The 18265-nt window shown below is 37.6% G+C and overlaps 2 protein-coding genes across 2 annotated transcripts in view; one reads left to right on the top strand and one right to left on the bottom strand.

Moving 5' to 3' along the window:
• The window catches only part of ODR4 (odr-4 GPCR localization factor homolog), a 36670-nt gene extending 28099 nt beyond the window's left edge, over positions 1 to 8571 (bottom strand). Inside the window, exons 1-3 of the mRNA XM_070473936.1 lie at positions 8360 to 8571; positions 5383 to 5503; positions 2361 to 2495 (exon numbers count right to left, since the gene is read on the bottom strand). Of these exons, the coding sequence (XP_070330037.1) occupies positions 2361 to 2495; positions 5383 to 5481 (234 nt within the window). The 5' untranslated portion in view covers positions 5482 to 5503; positions 8360 to 8571. The remainder of the gene's footprint in view (positions 1 to 2360; positions 2496 to 5382; positions 5504 to 8359) is intronic.
• A 90-nt stretch (positions 8572 to 8661) lies between these two features.
• Positions 8662 to 18265, top strand: part of TPR (translocated promoter region, nuclear basket protein) — a 59583-nt gene continuing 49979 nt past the window's right edge. Inside the window, exons 1-10 of the mRNA XM_070473937.1 lie at positions 8662 to 8796; positions 9170 to 9478; positions 10959 to 11063; positions 12941 to 13014; positions 14934 to 15030; positions 16062 to 16165; positions 16530 to 16694; positions 17402 to 17494; positions 17930 to 18010; positions 18091 to 18178. Coding sequence (XP_070330038.1) covers positions 8727 to 8796; positions 9170 to 9478; positions 10959 to 11063; positions 12941 to 13014; positions 14934 to 15030; positions 16062 to 16165; positions 16530 to 16694; positions 17402 to 17494; positions 17930 to 18010; positions 18091 to 18178 — 1186 coding nt within the window. The 5' untranslated portion in view covers positions 8662 to 8726. The remainder of the gene's footprint in view (positions 8797 to 9169; positions 9479 to 10958; positions 11064 to 12940; positions 13015 to 14933; positions 15031 to 16061; positions 16166 to 16529; positions 16695 to 17401; positions 17495 to 17929; positions 18011 to 18090; positions 18179 to 18265) is intronic.

The following is an 18265-nucleotide window of genomic DNA, read 5'->3' on the forward strand; positions in this document are numbered from 1 at the left end:
GTTACAGCCTTTCTGTACTCTTAAATAATAAATGGTTAAAAATCCAGCCAGTTTCTGTGTCCACAGGATTATCTGCTTATAATAAATCTCTTGAAGTGGATAATAAGGCTAAAAAGTTATACTTATTTTTCAGGATTTTGACACATACTACCAGTTTGTCCTTTATAATACCTGATCTTCCTTCCATATGATTGTGTGGCTAGTTCCTCATGCCACAGGTATTGCTTTCAACCAGCTAAACTCAGAGGTCAGAGTGCTTTGGTTATCTTTCATGTACTTAATGTATACTCAAAGTCTTCAGAAAATTAGATACCATAATCTAACTCCTAATATATTTGTATTATGTCTGCTGATGTGGGAGAGCTGGGTTTGATCCCTGGGTGGGGAAGATCCCCTGGAGGAGGGCATGGCAATGCACTCCAGCATTCTTGCCTGGAGAATTCCATGGACAGAGGAACCTGGTGGGCTACAGTCCACGGGGTCGCAAAGAGTCAGACATGACTGACAACCAACCACACAGCACATGTTTGCTGATAGCTCCCTCTGATTTCATAAACTCTAAATACTATAGAGACACAAGCTTGACCTACAAAAGGAATGAAATTTTCATATTTAGCATGGGGAACCTGCATATTTCTTCAAAATCATAAATAAATAAAATTAACCATTTCTTTCTAGAGGCAAAAAGGCTATACACTTTGCCCTATAAATTTTATGTTTGTATAGATGCATATAGATCTTCTTATCCATTAAATATTTAATATTTCATTAGAAGATCATATTAAATATTTAATGGATTTAAAAAAAAACCCTATATACTACCTCCCAAAATAAATGCAGACAAGTAAGTATGTGTGTTTGAAGATTTAAAGCTAAATGGAGAAGGAACTAATTCTATTTTTACCTTACTTTAATACTGTTCACTGGATGATATAATCCAATTCACTTTTAAGTGAATTTACTCATCATTTCCTGTCACCCACCCCAAACCTGTTTCTTCTTTGTGTAACGGCAACACCGTTTTTGGGGACACCCTGGAAAAGTCCCAGTAACCTTCTTCTACTCTCATAATCTCTTTACTGCCAGTCTAGTTGGCCACTAAATCATCTTAATGCTAGTTCTTTCTCTGAAATGTTTTGGCAACGAAGTTTAGCCCTCTGCGTGCATTTGTTTATTCATCCATTCACTTACCCTTTATTTTGGTGTTCTCATCATAAACCATGGGAATACTATGCTTGGCTCTAAGGATACGACCATAAACAAGAGTCATGACCCTCGTCCTCATGAAGCTGAAGGGTCTAGTCACCAGATAATGTCACCTTTTCTTGAACTATTACCATAATCATGTTTTCTGCTCTCTTTCCAATCTCCCTACTCTCCACTTACACTGTACCAAGGCACTGAAATTACTTTCTCAATTATTGGCAGATCAATCCTCCAAATAGGGAGCTCTGAAAGTCTACCACAGAGCTACTGGCTCCCAAATGAACTCCTCCCTTCCGAGGATGACTGACACTTCAAACCATCCATAAACTGGACCCATACAGTCTTAAGTCTAAACACATTCTTTAATATACACCATGCTTCAATTATACCCAGTTGCCTGCTATTCTAACACACCTTTAAATTTCATGCCTTTGGGTCACTTATCCACACCTTTGTGCATTCAATGTCCTCCGTGACTTCTACTAGCAAAGTCCTATTCATCTTTCAAGTTCAGAGTCTTCTGTGAAGCTGTTTGAATCCAATCATTTATAGATATTTGATCATCCCCCCACTCTATACTCCTATAGTACTGTTCTATTTAATCTCATTTGGTAATAATGTTTTTCACGTGGGTTAAAATATAAATTCTAAGGACATTAAAAAAAATGTTAACCATCATTTTACTTTCTCAGTACCTAGCTTAAGTCTTTAAAACAACCTGACCAGCAACAATATTATCAATAACTAGTATTATTTTAAAGTATAGAAAAATTGGAAATAAGCTAAATTAAAAAACACAACAGATAAAAGTCAACAATGGAAAAGCATAGTATAATAAGATCAAAGGTTCTCAAGTCATGCTGCCTGGGTTCAAATCCCAGTTTCACTACCTGTTATACTAATCTTGGGTGAATTACTTAATTCCAAGTAAGAAAATGCTTTTTTTAAAACCAGATACAAGTAATGAACAACAAAAAAATATAATTGTGAACAAAACACAGCTGAAAAGACTCCTAATTTTTGGTATACTACTCAAGTTTTGAAAACTTAAGAATGAGTACTCTGAAATCTTAAGTCTAGTAACCTGAGAATAAAGTACTTTTATTTTGTTAGTAAACACAAACTTAACTATATAAAGAGACAAACATGATGACCTGGTGGGCATGTTCTGTGGCCCATTCTTCATCCAAGTTATCCAATTTGACTTTGGAATGTTTGGGGCTCTCATTCTGTTCTTCTTTGGGTGGTGTTCTCGTGGCAAGAATCACATAATCCTTTTGTGAGGAACACTTAAAAACAAATTAGAAAAGCTTACTAGAGGGAAATGTCACCGAGGAATGCAAAGTCTTCACGATATGCAAAAATTGAGCAACGTTCATAGCAGCTTAAATTGTCAATACCTGTATTATAATGGAATGAATCTACAGGGAAACCAATTTTGATGGACAGCCCTACAATATTTCCCTCACGTGTTATCTTTCAGTATATTTAATACCAGCTCCTTATTTATTTGGCATCATGAATATGAATCATGTAGTGGTCCTTTAAAATGGCTTCCTAGATGACTGAAAGAACTGCATTTTAAAAATGCATTTATTTATTTTTGGCTGCACGGGGTCTGCCCTGCTGCGCATGGGCTTTCTCTAGTTGCGGTGCACAGGCTTCTCAACGCAGTGGCTTCTCTCACTGCGTAGCACGAGCTCTGGCGCGCAGGCTCAGCAGTTATGGCACGCAGGCTTAGCTGCTCCGTAACACGCGGGGTCTTCCTGGACCAGGGATCAGATCCCTGCCCCTTGCATTGGCAGGCAGGTTCTTAACCACTGGACCACCAAGAAAGTCCCATAAACTGCATATAAACTAAAAGACGACATGCTTGGTCTACTTCCTAGCTATTATATTTATTTTCTAAGTAATCTCAACAGACTAGGTAGTTCAACAAATATAAAATCCCTGGAAAATAAAGTCAGAAATGACCTTGTGAGTCTTACTTTCATTGAAACAATGGTAGTGGGGAACTTGCTCATGTGGTCCACAGAAAAACAAAGGGGGTGTAGGACAGATAACCAAAGTGTTATTAGATTGATATTTCTCAGTTTTAACAGCAATTAAATGCTAACCAAAAGTGGGAAGTCTAAAGATAAAACTGAGGGAAATTTACTAGCTCAGTCTCATTATAGTGAAAATCTCCTACAAAGAAAGAGTAAAAGTACAAGGTAGCATGATGTTATCCTCACATGTGACCTGAAATCCTAATTGTTAGTATTAACCTGGAACAGAAAAAAAATTGAAGATATGTTATTTCAATAAAAGTTATTTTCAGAATGTTACACTGAAAATGAACACTGGGAACAGGTAACCACTGATTAAGAAAACTCTTTGCTTTCATAAAATCTATGATTTGAAAAAGAAACTGAGAATAGGAAACAGGCAAGCCTGAAAGCTTGAGGGGAAGGAGAGAATAGTGATGAACCTGGAAAAAAGAGAAAGAAGAAGCAAGTAGAATACTGGCAGGAATGAAAAAGCTGCATGAAGAGAGAGTGGAATTCTCCTTAAACTGTGGGCGACTTACATGTGAGATGGCGGTTTTGCTAAGAAATGGCCTGCTTGCAATAAAGCAAGTCTGGAAGAAGGTATTTCTCCCTGACCTATTACCTTTACTGATTATATCTTTCTCTAAGACTTTTCTTTCCTTCAATTTTTAAAATAAAGGGAAGTAAAGATCCTTAAATAAAAGGTTTCTAACAAAAAGAATCCCATAATAGATGTTAATTAACCTGAATCTAAGAGAATTTCAGCCAGAGAGGTCACCTGGCTGTCTGGTGAGAAGCCTCACGAGTCGGTAATACCTGGGTGAACACTGCTGGGTCTGCCCTGCCTTATGAGAAATCAGATTTGTGAAAATTCTTCAAATGAGACCTGTCTCTCGGGGCTATACTGACAGTAACTAAGCTCAATCAGAATGATGTTGAAAAACGAGAATACTGTGAAGGGATGTGAGCACATGAATCCTCTGCAGAGTGCATTCACTCTAAGTAGACAACATGCTGCTGCTGCTGCTGCTAAGTCGCTTCAGTCGTGTCCGACTCTGTGTGACCCCAGAGACGGCAGCCCACCAGGCTCCCCGTCCCTGGGATTGTCCAGGCAAGAACACTGGAGTGGGTTGCCATTTCCTTCTCCAATGCATGAAAGGGAAAAGTGAAAGTGAAGTGGCTCAGTCGTGTCCGACTCCTAGCAACCCCATGGACTGCAGCCCACCAGGTCCCTCCATCCACGGGATTGTCCAGGCAAGAGCACTGGAGTGGGGTGCCATCGCCTTCTCTGAGCAGACAACACAGGACATCCAACTAGAAGAGAAAGTAGCTGGGAATGTGCACAGAATCAGAGCAAGGAACGCTAATTATGCAACCTGAATGTTCTCAAGCATCATGCTAAAATATCCAGGAGGAAACCCGTCCCTACAGAGTTTTATTTGTTCTTAGGCCTCAAAATCAATCCTTGGTGCACAGTACACTCTGCCCAAATAGAGTGAAGATGGAAGCGCCTGTGCGGCTCTCCTCTGTTCACTGCTGCGCACTGCTGACAGTCCTCCCTGCTGATTAACACTTCCTCCCATCAATTATAAAAAATCAGTGGGTGCTTATGCTTTTTAAAGTAATTCTTCAAACAGTTGTTCCACTTTGTGTTGCTTTTTAAGATTTAACTCTAAGAGGAAAATAAAATTTGTCTAATTTCCAAATTTCTCCCATCCCGTCTCTCCCTCTCCACTGAATCAATATTTAAAAAAAAAAAAATTCAGTTAATGGGTACCATGGTATGTAATAAAATATATGACCTGTACCTCAGGTCTGAGATAAGACAAACTCAAAATAAAACTGTCAAAAGCTACTTTGTAAAGAATTGGGACAACCTGGAATTAAAGATTAGAGGGGAGTAAAAATCACTTTGAAAAGACAATGAAATATGAATAACCTGGTCAGTAAAATCCTAATTTTGGAGTTTTTACCTTATAAGTTACTTTGACATTATCAAAAGGGAATGTGTTCTGACGAGCAAACCTGGGTTACATTTTTCTTCATTACACCCCTCCATCATCTAAATTGGGTTTACTATTAAACAGAATATTTTAACTTTAAAGTAAACAAATTAGTTTCATCAATAAATGCACAAGATACATACCTGTCCAATTAAAAGGCCAGAGACAAAAGCTTTTCCCTGGAGATTGATGTTTGAAAGATACTGGCCAACAGCCTCTTCTACAATGTAGGTTCTTCCCATTATTAAGAACTAATTCAACTTCCTAAATTACAAGAAAAAAATATACAGCATGTTTAGGCAAAAACCAGAATTTGCAATGCCTTTTCTCATTGGGGTTATATAGAGAAACTGTACTAACCTGACAATATCCCAAACCTTACAGTGACTGCTTACTCAATAGGGTACTCTATCTTGCAAAGTTCTAATTCTCAACAGAGAGTTGCAGGAAATGACTTCCAATCAACTACAGTTGACATAAGCAATAAGCCTACTCTCCTATCTCAGAAGATATGGAGAAGGAAATGGCAACCCAGCCCAGTATTGTTGCCTGAAGAATTCCATGGACAGAAGAGCCTTGTGGGCTATAGTCCATGGGGTTGCAAAGAGTTGGACATGACTGAGCGACTATCACTCACATATCTCAGATAAAGAGAACACTAAGCTAGTAAGCCACACACCAGATTTCTTATTTAAATCGACCATTCCTTGGTTGTATCATCTTTGGTAATTTACTGCTGAGCCTCTCTGTGTTAGTTTCTAAAATAGAAAAGATGATAATTTCTGAGTTGCTCAATGAGAGGTAAGGAAAATCAAATGTATGCATTCAAGAAGCACACTATGGAGACCTGCTACTGCTGCTGCTGCTAAATCGCTTCAGTGATGTCCGACTCTGTGTGACCCCATAGATGGCAGCCCACCAGGCTTCCCCTTCCCTGGGATTCTCCAGGCAAGAACACTGGAGTGGGTTGCCATTTCCTTCTCCAATGCGTGAAAGTGAAGTCGCTCAGTCGTGTCCGACTCTTAGCTGCGTGTCCGCAGCCTACCAGGCTCCTCCATCCATGGGATTTTCCAGGCAAGATTACTGGAGTGGGGTGCCAGACCTACTATGTACTAAAGTGGGATGGCACAAAGATCAGTAATTCTTGGTCTCTGCCCTTGAGTGACTCAGAATTCAACTAGAAAGATGGAAGTAAACAAAAGCAATGTAATGATAACAAAAACATGCAGAGCTTTCACTCATCTAAGGCATTGTTCTAAGTATTTAACATATGGTGACGTTTAATATTCACACACACACACACGTGTACACAGAAAAAAAAAAGTCATGATTCCAAAAACCTAAAAAGAGCCATAGAGACTCTGAAGAAACACAGTAGCAACATTCTTAACATAGGTAACAGTCATTACCTGCAAAGAAATTCCAATCTTATTCAGGGCAACAAAGCCCAGGCAATTCTAGATGTGCTGGGGTGTCTTATCTAACACCAGTAAAATAAACTGCCAGTCACAATGATTTTGCATTTTTCTAAAACTAAAGCCCAGAGAATTGGTTCTGGTTTGAAATGGCCTATTAGATTATCTTGTTTTGTTTTGTTTTTTTTTTTTTTTTGTCGTTTTGTCTCAAAATGCATTAAATCTCTTCCTAGCTCTCAGATTTGCACATATATTTGCTAAATCTAGAACTGTCTATCATTAGTGCCTTTATAAAGTTAAGGGGCTTTTCACTTTTAGCAGCTTAAGGTATGCAACTCTGTGTATTAAACTCTCTTCTACTTTTAATGCTATTCTACTCCTTTCTTTCTGCCCTAAATAATTCTTAATTCTTACAAGAAATAACAATGGTAGTCACTCCAAGGTTATGTAATTTTCTCATCTTACTTTTTCTAGTATCATATACTAGCCATGTTAATATATAAGAAACTGAATGCTATAGGAAGATGAGAATCTTTGGGTTATGAAATCTAGTTGACTGCTGGATATTTTTTTTCCTTTAGTGCTCCTTCAAATATCTCAAACGTTGCCAATCATACTGTAATAAAGGGTAATACTAAAAATGCAGATCTTCTCTTACACAGTTCAGTTTTTCCTGAAATGCTGCATATCAGCAGAAGCTTTAGAAGTTGTTCAAAAGCTGATTGAAACCACTCAACTTTCCTGGACTCTAGTTTGCTAGTCTTCAAAATAAAGAATTTGGATGATAGCAGGTCTGAAAACCTAATTTTAGAATTCTCTAAGTTCAAGCATAGAACATCGGTGTTTTCCAAATAGTAGATCAATAATGATGATATTGTGGGCCTAGGACATAATATGGGCTTCCCAGGTGGCTCAGTGATAAAGAATCTGCCTGCCAAAGCCGGAAACATGGGTTCCTTCCCTGGGTCGGGAAGATCCCCTGGAGAAAGAAATGGCACCCCACTCCAGTATTCTTGCCTGGAGAATTCCATGGACAGAGGAGCCTGGTGGGCTACAGTTCATTGGGTCACAAAGAGTCAGACACGACTGAGTGACTAACACACACAGAATATCTGGAGGGAAAGAAATCTGAATGAAGCTCCTTACTGGTATTCTCAAAGGTGGGAGGACGACATAAGGAAAGCTTCATTTTCAATAAAGAATTTAGCAAATTCTTTTCAAGAATAATCAAACATGAAACAATTCCCAGATTCAGCTTAGAAGCCATCAAATTAAAATCTGGAAACAAATTGTTCTGTTACGGTGTCAGGAGAAATGGTTTTCAAGAATGTGTTTAAAAATTTCTGTTCCGATAGTTTTTCAATTTAACAATATAAACACAGGGCAACATTTTCCGCAACGTTACCTTATAACATACAAATAAAGCAACACTCAAACTCCTCTTGGTTTCTTCCTGGAAATAAACGGAACTCCTTACGTTTCTGTTAAATCACTGTTACCCACCCCTGCCACCCAAAACAAACAAAAACACCTAACGAAGTCAAGTCTCCAAACGGGATCTGTGCTGTGTAGGAGTGTCCGTCCATATGTTTCCTACAGTCTGTCCCTTTCTTTTCCTCCTTGAAAAGGCAGCTGTGTCCAGTGCACACATTACACACACACACACACACACACACACATGAATTCCACCCTCAAGCTGACTCACCTGTACTCAGACTGTGCACACGTGGCAGGCAAATCTGAAGAACTGTCAGACCGCCTGAGAGAGGAGGGGGTTAGCGGGTAAGTATAAGCCTCCAGGGACCAGGTGCCCATCCGGTCCCAATTCCACAGTCAGTGAATTCATCAGAAAGCGACGGACTTCCCTCACCTCACTTCCCACTCCAAACCCAGGGTCTCTGGAGTCAGGTGGCGCTGATTGATGACGTAAGCTGACCCCCCCCCCCCCGCCCCAGCTTTTACCCAAGCAGCACCTCAGCCAAAGCTACTGCGGTCGCCACCCCGCCCCCTTCTGGGCGCCATTGAGAGCGTGGCAGTAGCCCAGTGCCTGTTGTCTGGCCCTGCCAAGACCGATGCCCTCTAGTGGCTCAGTGTCTAGAAACCGCCAAAGAGGACGACCCATGGCATCCCGAAGCTTTGACGGTGAGGTTGCCTTGCTCTTCGGGGAGGAACGTGGGTTGACGAGTACGATGTGGCGCCACCTCGCGGAGGAGTGGTCCACGCGCAGGCGAGAGTTGGGGGCCGGGGGTGAAAGAAGGAAGTGAAATGCGTGGTGCGGAATAGTACTCACGGAAGGGATTGGAAAAAACTACGTTTCCCAGAAGCCTGGCGGCTTGAAGCTGGGCGAAGAGGAGGGTGAGAGAAAGCTGGATAGCGGCCTGAAAGAACAGGGTCAGAGGCTGCCTCTGAACTCGGATTCCCAGGGTGCACAGCTTCCGGCGACTGCGCGCGCATTGCGAGCGCGGGCGCTGTGGCGCGTCTAGTGCCGCGGCTAACACAGAGTTCTATTTCCCAGGGTCCCACCGCGGGAGTCTCCGGCGGGCGGGCGCGCGCGAGCTACCGGGTGAGGAGGTCGAGGCGGCCGCCCAGCCTTCTGGGTCCTCTAGGTCTTCGCCTTTATTTTCCGTTTCTGCCGCGTCGACCGCTGCTGCCGCGGTCCCCGGCCCAGTCGACATGGCGGCGGTGTTGCAGCAGGTCCTGGAGCGCACGGAGCTGAACAAGCTGCCTAAGTCCGTCCAGAACAAACTTGAGAAGTTCCTTGCTGACCAGCAGTCCGAGATCAACGGCCTGAAGGGACGGCACGAGAAATTTAAGGTGGAGAGCGGTAAGTGCGGCGCCCTTCCCGCCCTTGTTTCTGGGCCCGACTCCACGGCGATGGCTGGTCTCCCCTTGCAAGCTCGCTCTGCCCACAGCTTCCCTGGTGGCATCGCTTCCCCGGCTCGGTGGGCACCGTTAGGCCTTCTCTCAACTACCCCCTCTCCCGGTTTGATACGAAAGAGCCTGTTTGTTTTTTAAATCTGACTCTACATTGGAGTTTCGTTTTCTTTGTAATTAGAGTGATCTCATTTAGGAAAAGCTAACGTTGTCCTGCAAACCCATTGTGGTGATTTGAGTCTCTGAGAGTGTGCGATTCTTGCCTCTTGTAAGCCTGTCTGTCTGTTGCGTGTTAAATGACAGTAGTTTTTCTGTTTTCTAGTAGTCTATGTTCAGAGGCCTATGTCTAATTGATAACTTCTTGCATTTGTTCTGACTGTGTCGCTTTGGTGCGGTGATGAACTAAATGTACACAGAAAACGAGTAGGTGCCTAAGACAGCTCTGGAAGCACAGCAGACGTGCAGTGTGTTTAATATATCTGACTTCTCTCTAAAAATTGAAGTTTGATCGAAAATATATTAAGATCTGTTTACAAATAAGTGTAGTAAACCCACAAATAAGAAAATTGCTGACTAGTGACTAACAACGTTTAAGAAAGATTAAGATCATAGTAATTACCAGTGGTAAAATGTCGATACAGAATTGATGTTGAAAATTAAACCGTTTGTGTGTCTTGGTTGACCAGATTTTTGGGGGTAGGTTGGGGTGGGGATTGTAACTGGTTTTGCTAAGTGGATTGAAACTCCTTAAGTTTTTGTTTAAAAAAACAAAACAGTTGTAATTGTCGAGCAGAACTGATGTTGAAAATTATCTGAATCCCAACACTGAATATAGTACCCTGCATTCTATTTGTTAATTTGCACAATAAATATTGAATGTCTTCTATGTGACTGATACTTTGCTGAGCAGTATCAGTTGCTTCCCTTGGAAAGTTAACAAATATTTTTACATAAATTTAGTAATTTTGTATGTTCAGATGTTATTTTGGCTATTTTAATACAAGCCTTTTTAAAACAAAGCGGTTATTAACCAAAATGATTTTTTTCTCCATTTAATTTTTTTTGTGGGGGGTTGCTTTATGCTAAGAAGTCAGCAGATGTGTGGGGGAAATACCATGATAAATAAGACATGTTGCCAGTCTTGAGGAATTTCATAATCTTGTGAAGTAGACATAAAAATTATTTGTTAAAACCCCATTCAGGCTTTATTTTCTTTTGTCATATACGTGTAAGTCAACTGGAAATGTTGCGTTGAAGTCCTTTACCATACTGGATCTATTTGTCTTTACTCAGATTCATTCTTATATGGAGTATGGGTTCCAATATTATGTCCTAAATCTTAAAATCAAGGTTATTAAAAATAAGTAGCAATGTTGACAGTGTACATGTGTGTGTTTGATTTTTTCTTTTTTTCCTCTAATCATCTGCAGAACAACATTACTTTGAGATTGAGAAGAGACTGTCCCACAGTCAGGAGAGACTTGTGAATGAAACCCGAGAGTGTCAGAACTTGCAGCTTGAGCTAGAGAAGCTCAGTAAGTATTTAATTATGTCTTTCTAATATTCTTGGGGTATTGAGGTTGGCTACTCCTTTAGAGGCTTTCAAAATATTTATTTACTGTATATGAAAATATTGATTGTTCTTAATTTATGGTAGTATTAGGATTTTTTTTTTCATTCAGCGGTAAAGATATTGAAAGAGTACAGGGCTTGTTGGTCAGGAGGTGTGGGTTCTAATTCTGACTGCTGTTAAAAGCTCTTTTATCATATAAATTGTGATAGTGTTTATTGTTTACAAAATGGCTAGGACCGCTTGTCTGTCTACTTCCAACAGTTGTATATGTCAAATGAGGTGTGTATGAAAGCATTTTGAAAAGGCTAAAGCACTATGCAACTGAAAAACAGAGTGACTTGATTATATTTATGTTGAAAAATTAAAGCCTATTAGTTCCATTATAATATTTGTGTTTTAGCTCTCATTATAATTTTTATAAATATTTTAAAATCTAAGGATGTAATTTCCACTTTAAGGTGTAATTTCCTTGAAAGCTGAGCAGCCAGTTTTCTTCATGATAAGTTTTCTGACATCACTAAGTCCTGAAAATACTTAAGATCTGAAAGATGATGTGTTTTATGTGCTTTGTTTGCAGTAGAAAAAAAGCAAATGTAGGAAGATCTTATAGAGTAGGGACATCATTATAATAGGTACAGCTGGATTTTAATTTGATTGGGAATGCAAAAAGCTAATAATCAAGAGAAAACTTGAAGCATAAGTCTTCTTAACTGAGTCCATGCCCACTGGCTGTATGAGTTGAAATTCTTTTTGGCTGATTTGGCACATCTCATTTTTAAAATGTGACGTATACATATGCTGGTATGTTTGCATTTGTAATGAGAGTATAAATAGTTATTGAGTAGCTGTATGTGACTCATCACCTCTACATTGTTTTATCTTGGCATGGAAAATAAAAGGTTTGTAGAGCAGTAGTGCTAAAAAATTTCAAGAAAATGACTGATCACAGCTTCCTATGTGAAATCTGGGAAGGGGAGAGGGAGGAGAAGATGGGGATAAACCTAGATAGACACACTTTCCTGGGGTGTACAGTTTTTTTTTTGTTTTGTTTGTTTTTGTAGTTTATTCTGAATTTGTAAGTTTAGAAGGCTGTAAATAGCATTAAAACTATATTGAAAATTTAGACTAAATTAGCAGGATTTTTCTTCTTTTAACAAGCCCGTTGTTTAACTTGGAAATAGTAATAATTGTTCATTAAATCGCTAGTACATAATATGTGTTTTAGTGGAAGAAAATTTCAGCAAGTGTATTCTTCCTAATTATCAACATGCATTTAAAAGAGAAACTATCAGGGGAGGTAACACATTATGGGTGGAGATCCTAGGACTGAAAATTCAGTATTAAGCATAGCTCTTCTTAGGGACATAAACCAGCTGAATTACAATTATCCATTCTTGTGATGTATTCTGTACACACTTTATATGGTTTAAATATTATTTGGTCTCTTGATTTTTGTCTTTTTTGTACTTAATTTTTAAATTTGTAAATATAGTTCATTATGATTGACTTAGATGTCATTGAAAAATAAGGAAATGAGTAATTGCAAATACTTTTTCCTAAGAATGTTGGCTAGAATGATTGCAAATATGATTTTGGAAACAGGATAGCATATTTGAAAAGTTGTACTAGAAATGCAGTCAATTTGGGTTGTACTTAAGAATTTGAAATGCAAAAAAAGAACGAAAAAATAAAGAATTTGAAATGCAGTTTTGTACAACTCAACCTTTCTGAAACTCAGTTTCTTAATTTCAAAGTGTGTATGGGTGACAGGTGAATAAAAACTGTCATTGCAGATTTTAAGCTTATGTGTGTGACATTCATAAAATTCCTTTTATCCAGGCAGTCAACTGAAGGCACTTACCGAGAAAAACAAGGAACTTGAAGTTGCTCAGGATCGCAGTATTGCCATTCAGGTAATAGTTATTCCTGTGAATAAAGCTATTTGTGAACATGGTACTTGAGGAATTTTTCTGTTCTAATTGTGGTTATTTTCATTTAGTCAGTGGGAAGATGAAATATGTTCAATTAGGAGAAGCTACTAACAAAAATGTGTATACATAAATTTCTTAGTGGGATTTTATGTTGTAATGATTAATTGGACATTCCTTTTACTTATTGGAAAATGTGAGTACTTGATATGAAAAAAAAAACCCGACACATTTGCTACTAGCTGTGTAGCTCTTAAGTCATTTTAAAAAGGGGGTTTTTTGCGTTGTAACTAAAATGCCATAAATTTGTAAGTAGGGTAGGCATTCAGGTTGTGTGTGCCTATTCGCTCCTAGGAGTCCTTGTCTCTACTCTTTGTAATCACATGGACTGTAACCCACTAGACTCCCTGTCCATGGGATTCTCCAGGCAAGCATACTGGAGTGGGTTGCCATGCCCTCCAGGGAATCTTCCCCACCCAGGGATTGAATCCAGGTCTCCCACGTTGCAGGCAGATTCTTTCCCATCTGAGCCACCAGGGAAGCCCACGCGTTCATAGATCCATCTATCTATCCATCCACCCACTCACCTACTTAACTACCTACCTACCTTCCATTCTTTTAGAAATTACCTATTTAATGCTTACTATTGCCCAGGCATTATTTCAAGTATTTGAGTGCAGTTGGGGATATTGGTGAATCTACAGTGATCATCATTTCTTTAGAGTGGTGATTAGGAATAACAGATTGATGGTGATCACAAGGATTGCAGGCCAGTTTGTTTAATAAAGTGATCATAACCAGTGATTCTTTGACCAGATAGACCTTCAGATTCTTGCCATTGCTTTTTAAAAAATTTGCTTTTGATTTGAGTTTAAGAAATACATACAGAAAGTATTTATAGTAGGAAAGAGTGATAGACTTGATTCAATAGAAATGTAAAATTTTCTACATACAAAGAACAATCACCAAAAACTATTTTCTCAGTAAAAATATGACACTACATATATATATATATATATCTTTAATACATGACTACTTTCAAATTATAAGAAAGCCATTCAAGGGGGGAAATGGGCAAAGTAGTTTTTAAAAACATAGGAAGCGGTGCAAATAGCCAATAGCAATATGATATGCTGTTCTGCTTCACTCGTAATTGGAAAAATGCAGATGATCTAACAGGATATAATTATTTTTCACCTCCCCATGTTAACATTGGTTTTTCTTTTTTTCTCTTGTTCCTTATTTAAGCATAATCTTCAGTACTGGTATAAGCACTGAGATAGCCTATAAATTGCCATTGTCTTGCTACAAAGTAATTTTTCAAAATATATTAAGGGTTTTAAGTAATTTCATTTCTGGGCCTTTTTCTTGAGAAATAATTTGAACCAAGATGCAGTGATAGTCGTCAAAGTTTTATTTTATGACAGAAAAATGAGAAGTAAACCTAGTTTCCTATAAAGGCTTGTTGAAGTAATTATATAATTATATGACACTTCCAAGTGATTAGAAAGTGACATGGGAAATTTTTTTAAAACTTTTTATTTTGTTTTGGAATATAGCCGATTAACAAAACAATATTGTGATATTTTCAGGTAAATAGTGTAGGAATCCAGCCATACATACACATGTATCCATTCTTCCCCAAACTCCACTCCCATCCAGGCTAGGAGGTTATTTTTGTGAATCTAGGAAAAGTAACTTAAAAAATCTAGAATATGAACAGAAGTGTTGAGATTATGGGTAATTTTTAAACCTTATGATGTATAAGCCATGAGGAAGAAAATCAAGCATATTTAAACCACAGCTAATGATAATTAAAATGCCAATTCCATGTTCATTTCTTTATAATTGATCAATTTGATTTTCTTATTTAAATACATTATGCTTACTCCTTTTTGTGACAGAGCCAGTTTACACGGACAAAGGAAGAATTGGAAGCTGAGAAAAGAGACTTGATTAGAACCAATGAGAGACTGTCTCAAGAACTTGAATATTTAACAGGTATGAAGAAGTACCCTTAACTTCTAACTTCACTCTTTCCTTTGTCTTCTAATAGTGCTAAGATTTAATGCCCAGTCCATTTCTATTGGCTGGTGTTATAGCTCAAAGTAGATTTCAGAGTAATGTATCAGATCATTCTGAGTACTTAAAGAGTGCTACAGACAAATACACAAATGAAAATCATCTCAAAGAATTTGGACCAAGGTTTATGTACTACAGTGATTTATAGTATCAAAATTGGGAACTCGTTTAGATGTTTTGTTGTAGAGGCTGAACTCCTTCATTTTATACAGGCAACCTTACTGATAAAAGCTGTCCACAAGCATTCAATTTAAGAATCTAAAAGGAGAGCCCATATTTGAGAGGACAGACTGAAGGAATTAAGAAGCAGGAATATAGAATATAATATATAATATGGTTGATGTATTTAAGTGACTCTTAAGCAGTTTAATGGTATCCAGTTCCTTTTGGGTTCTTTTTCTAAGAGTTTCGAGAAATTTTATTTCTGCTAAAGAAAGAATTTTCAAATATTTATGTTACTATACAATAATAGTCAGTTAGCCAACTAGTCTCAGAAAAAAAAGTTGCTTTTGATCAACTAGTGGGTAGATAAAATTAAGTTTTCACATAAAAAACTTCATGTAAGGAATATAAGAAAAATTACATGTATATCCTGGCTGGTTTTAAGTATAAATTTTTGATATGTATAGTTGCTTTTTAACTTAGATATGGTTAATTTTGTGAATTTTTAATAGGTTTTTGGTTAATATGAGGAAATTAGTGTTAATATTGTATATTTAACTTTACATACTACATTTAAAATAACCATTATAATTTGTATATTTGATTGGATGCATGAATTTGGCTTCATTTAAAATTAGATTTGTGGTTAAGCATGGCAGAAACAAGTTAAAATAGTAGAGTTGAGAACTACTTATATTAGATGTTTATATTCCTAGAGATGCAGTTTTGATATTTGGTTCCTCTGAGCATTAATTAGTCATTTCCCCTTTCTCTTCTGACCTTTCTAGAGGATTTTAAACGTCTAAATGAAAAACTTAAGGAAAGCAATGCAACAAAGGGTGAGCTTCAGTTAAAACTGGATGAACTTCAAGCTTCTGATGTTTCTGTTAAGGTGAGAAAGAAGTAATTTCTAATGCACAAAATACAATGTTTGCTTTAAACTCACCTAAATTATATTTTAAGTATAGGCAAATTATCTGTAAAGTAATTAAAAGTTATATTTTTTTATTATTGGGATTAAGGGTTTTTTTTCGGGATTAACTTTTAAGACAATTTTAATTGAACTGTTTTGCTTATGGGGTATTTAAATTTCATATAGTGCTTATCTGGTTCTCTTTTCTGTTAAGAATACATGCAAATACTTATTTCTGTTTTAAAATAAAATTCTGCTTGTGTCCCTTAGCTACACACAAAATCTTTTGAATAACCATATATTAACCTTGCACCATAAACCTTTTTTTCTCGGATTTCCTTAGTATCGAGAAAAGCGCTTGGAGCAAGAAAAGGAATTATTACATAATCAGAATACTTGGCTCAATACAGAGTTGAAAACCAAAACTGATGAACTTCTGGCTCTCGGCAGAGAAAAAGGAAATGAAATTCTAGAGCTTAAATGTAATCTTGAAAACAAAAAAGAGGAGGTAAGTTAGTAAACTTACCAAAAAGTAAGTTGTTGGTTATAACTTACGTTTGTGTGCCAACTTACAAAAATTTATGTAGTGGAATACCTAATTAAATATTTTGTAAGATTAGGGATTCAAATGTGGAGGATATAACACATAAATAATTGGCCTAGAAAATTAACCAATTGCATTTAAATAAAGAACTTAAGGTATTCTTTGATGAATTTTGTTAATATCTTCTGTCTTATAGTATATCTTTCCTAAGATACATGTTTAAGAAGTGGTGGTTAGATTCTGTGAGCTTAATCCAAACATGTTCTCGTATGAACTATTATTTTTCATTTTCTTAAGCATTCATATTTTATATAAAATGCTTTTTTTAATAATTATTTATTTGGGGCAATGCTGGGTTTCATTGTTGCACACAAGCTCTCTCTAGTTGCAGCTTGTTGGGGGCCACTCTCTGCTTGCCTCTCCCAGGCTCTAGAATGTCAGCTCAGTAGCTGTGGCCTGTAGGCTTAGCAGCCACATGGCATGAGGATTCTTCTACACCAGGGATCAAACCTGTGTCACCTGCATTGGCAGGCGGATTGTTTACCACTGGACCACCAGGGAGGTGGGGGTTATTTTGCTTTTACTTGGCAGTGAAACTTTGTATCAAATTAATTTCAGTTAATACAGTATCCACCACCACCTCCCACCCAACTCTGAATTTTTGTTTCTAGGTTTCTAGAATGGAAGAACAGATGAATGGCCTGAAAGCATCAAATGAGAATCTTCAAAAGCATGTAGAGGATCTGTTGACCAAACTGAAAGAGGTGTAGTTGACCCCTTTAAAATGTCTCTTTTATGAAAATATTGTAACACTCAAGAACCTGTTAATTTGTAAAATGATTGCATGTTTTGCACTGTTGCTAACACCATAAAATATCTAGAACACTTTTATATGTTGTAGTTAGGCTAAAATCACTAGAATCTGTTCTATACCACACCTAAAGTACTATCTGAAATTAAGTATGGTTAATTTTAATGACATTTAACTATTCTGCTTTAAGATAAAAATATCAAATATTTTATTCTTAAGGTAATTCATCACTATCATGACAACTGATTTTAATTTTAGTGGTGTTTTAATCTTTACCTCTTTACTTTCAAAACTGAATTTCTTATCTTGACATTTGGTAAGCATTCTAAATTCGGTTCAAATGAGACTCTTGTAATTGGTTTTTTGGTGTTCTGTTTTTGCTTTTCAGGCCAAGGAACAGCAGGCTAGTATGGAAGAGAAATTTCACAATGAATTAAATGCTCACATAAAACTCTCTAACCTTTACAAGGTAAGTACTCTACCATACATTTTCATGCTCTAATGTTGCATTAATGGATGTTGGGTAACTTCTTTAAGATTAAATTCTAGAGTGCTGCTGATGATTCAGAGGCAAAGAGCAATGAACTGACCCGAGCAGTGGACCAGCTACACAGGCTTTTGAAGTCAACTGGAGAAGGTAAGACACTTCAATTATGGGAAGATTGTTTTGTTTTTAGATAGAAGGTACTGTTTTCTTTACCTTTGTGTAGATTTAGAGGTCAGA

Source organism: Odocoileus virginianus, chromosome 11 (assembly GCF_023699985.2).
Source record: "Odocoileus virginianus isolate 20LAN1187 ecotype Illinois chromosome 11, Ovbor_1.2, whole genome shotgun sequence".
Taxonomy (NCBI): Eukaryota; Metazoa; Chordata; class Mammalia; order Artiodactyla; family Cervidae; genus Odocoileus; species Odocoileus virginianus.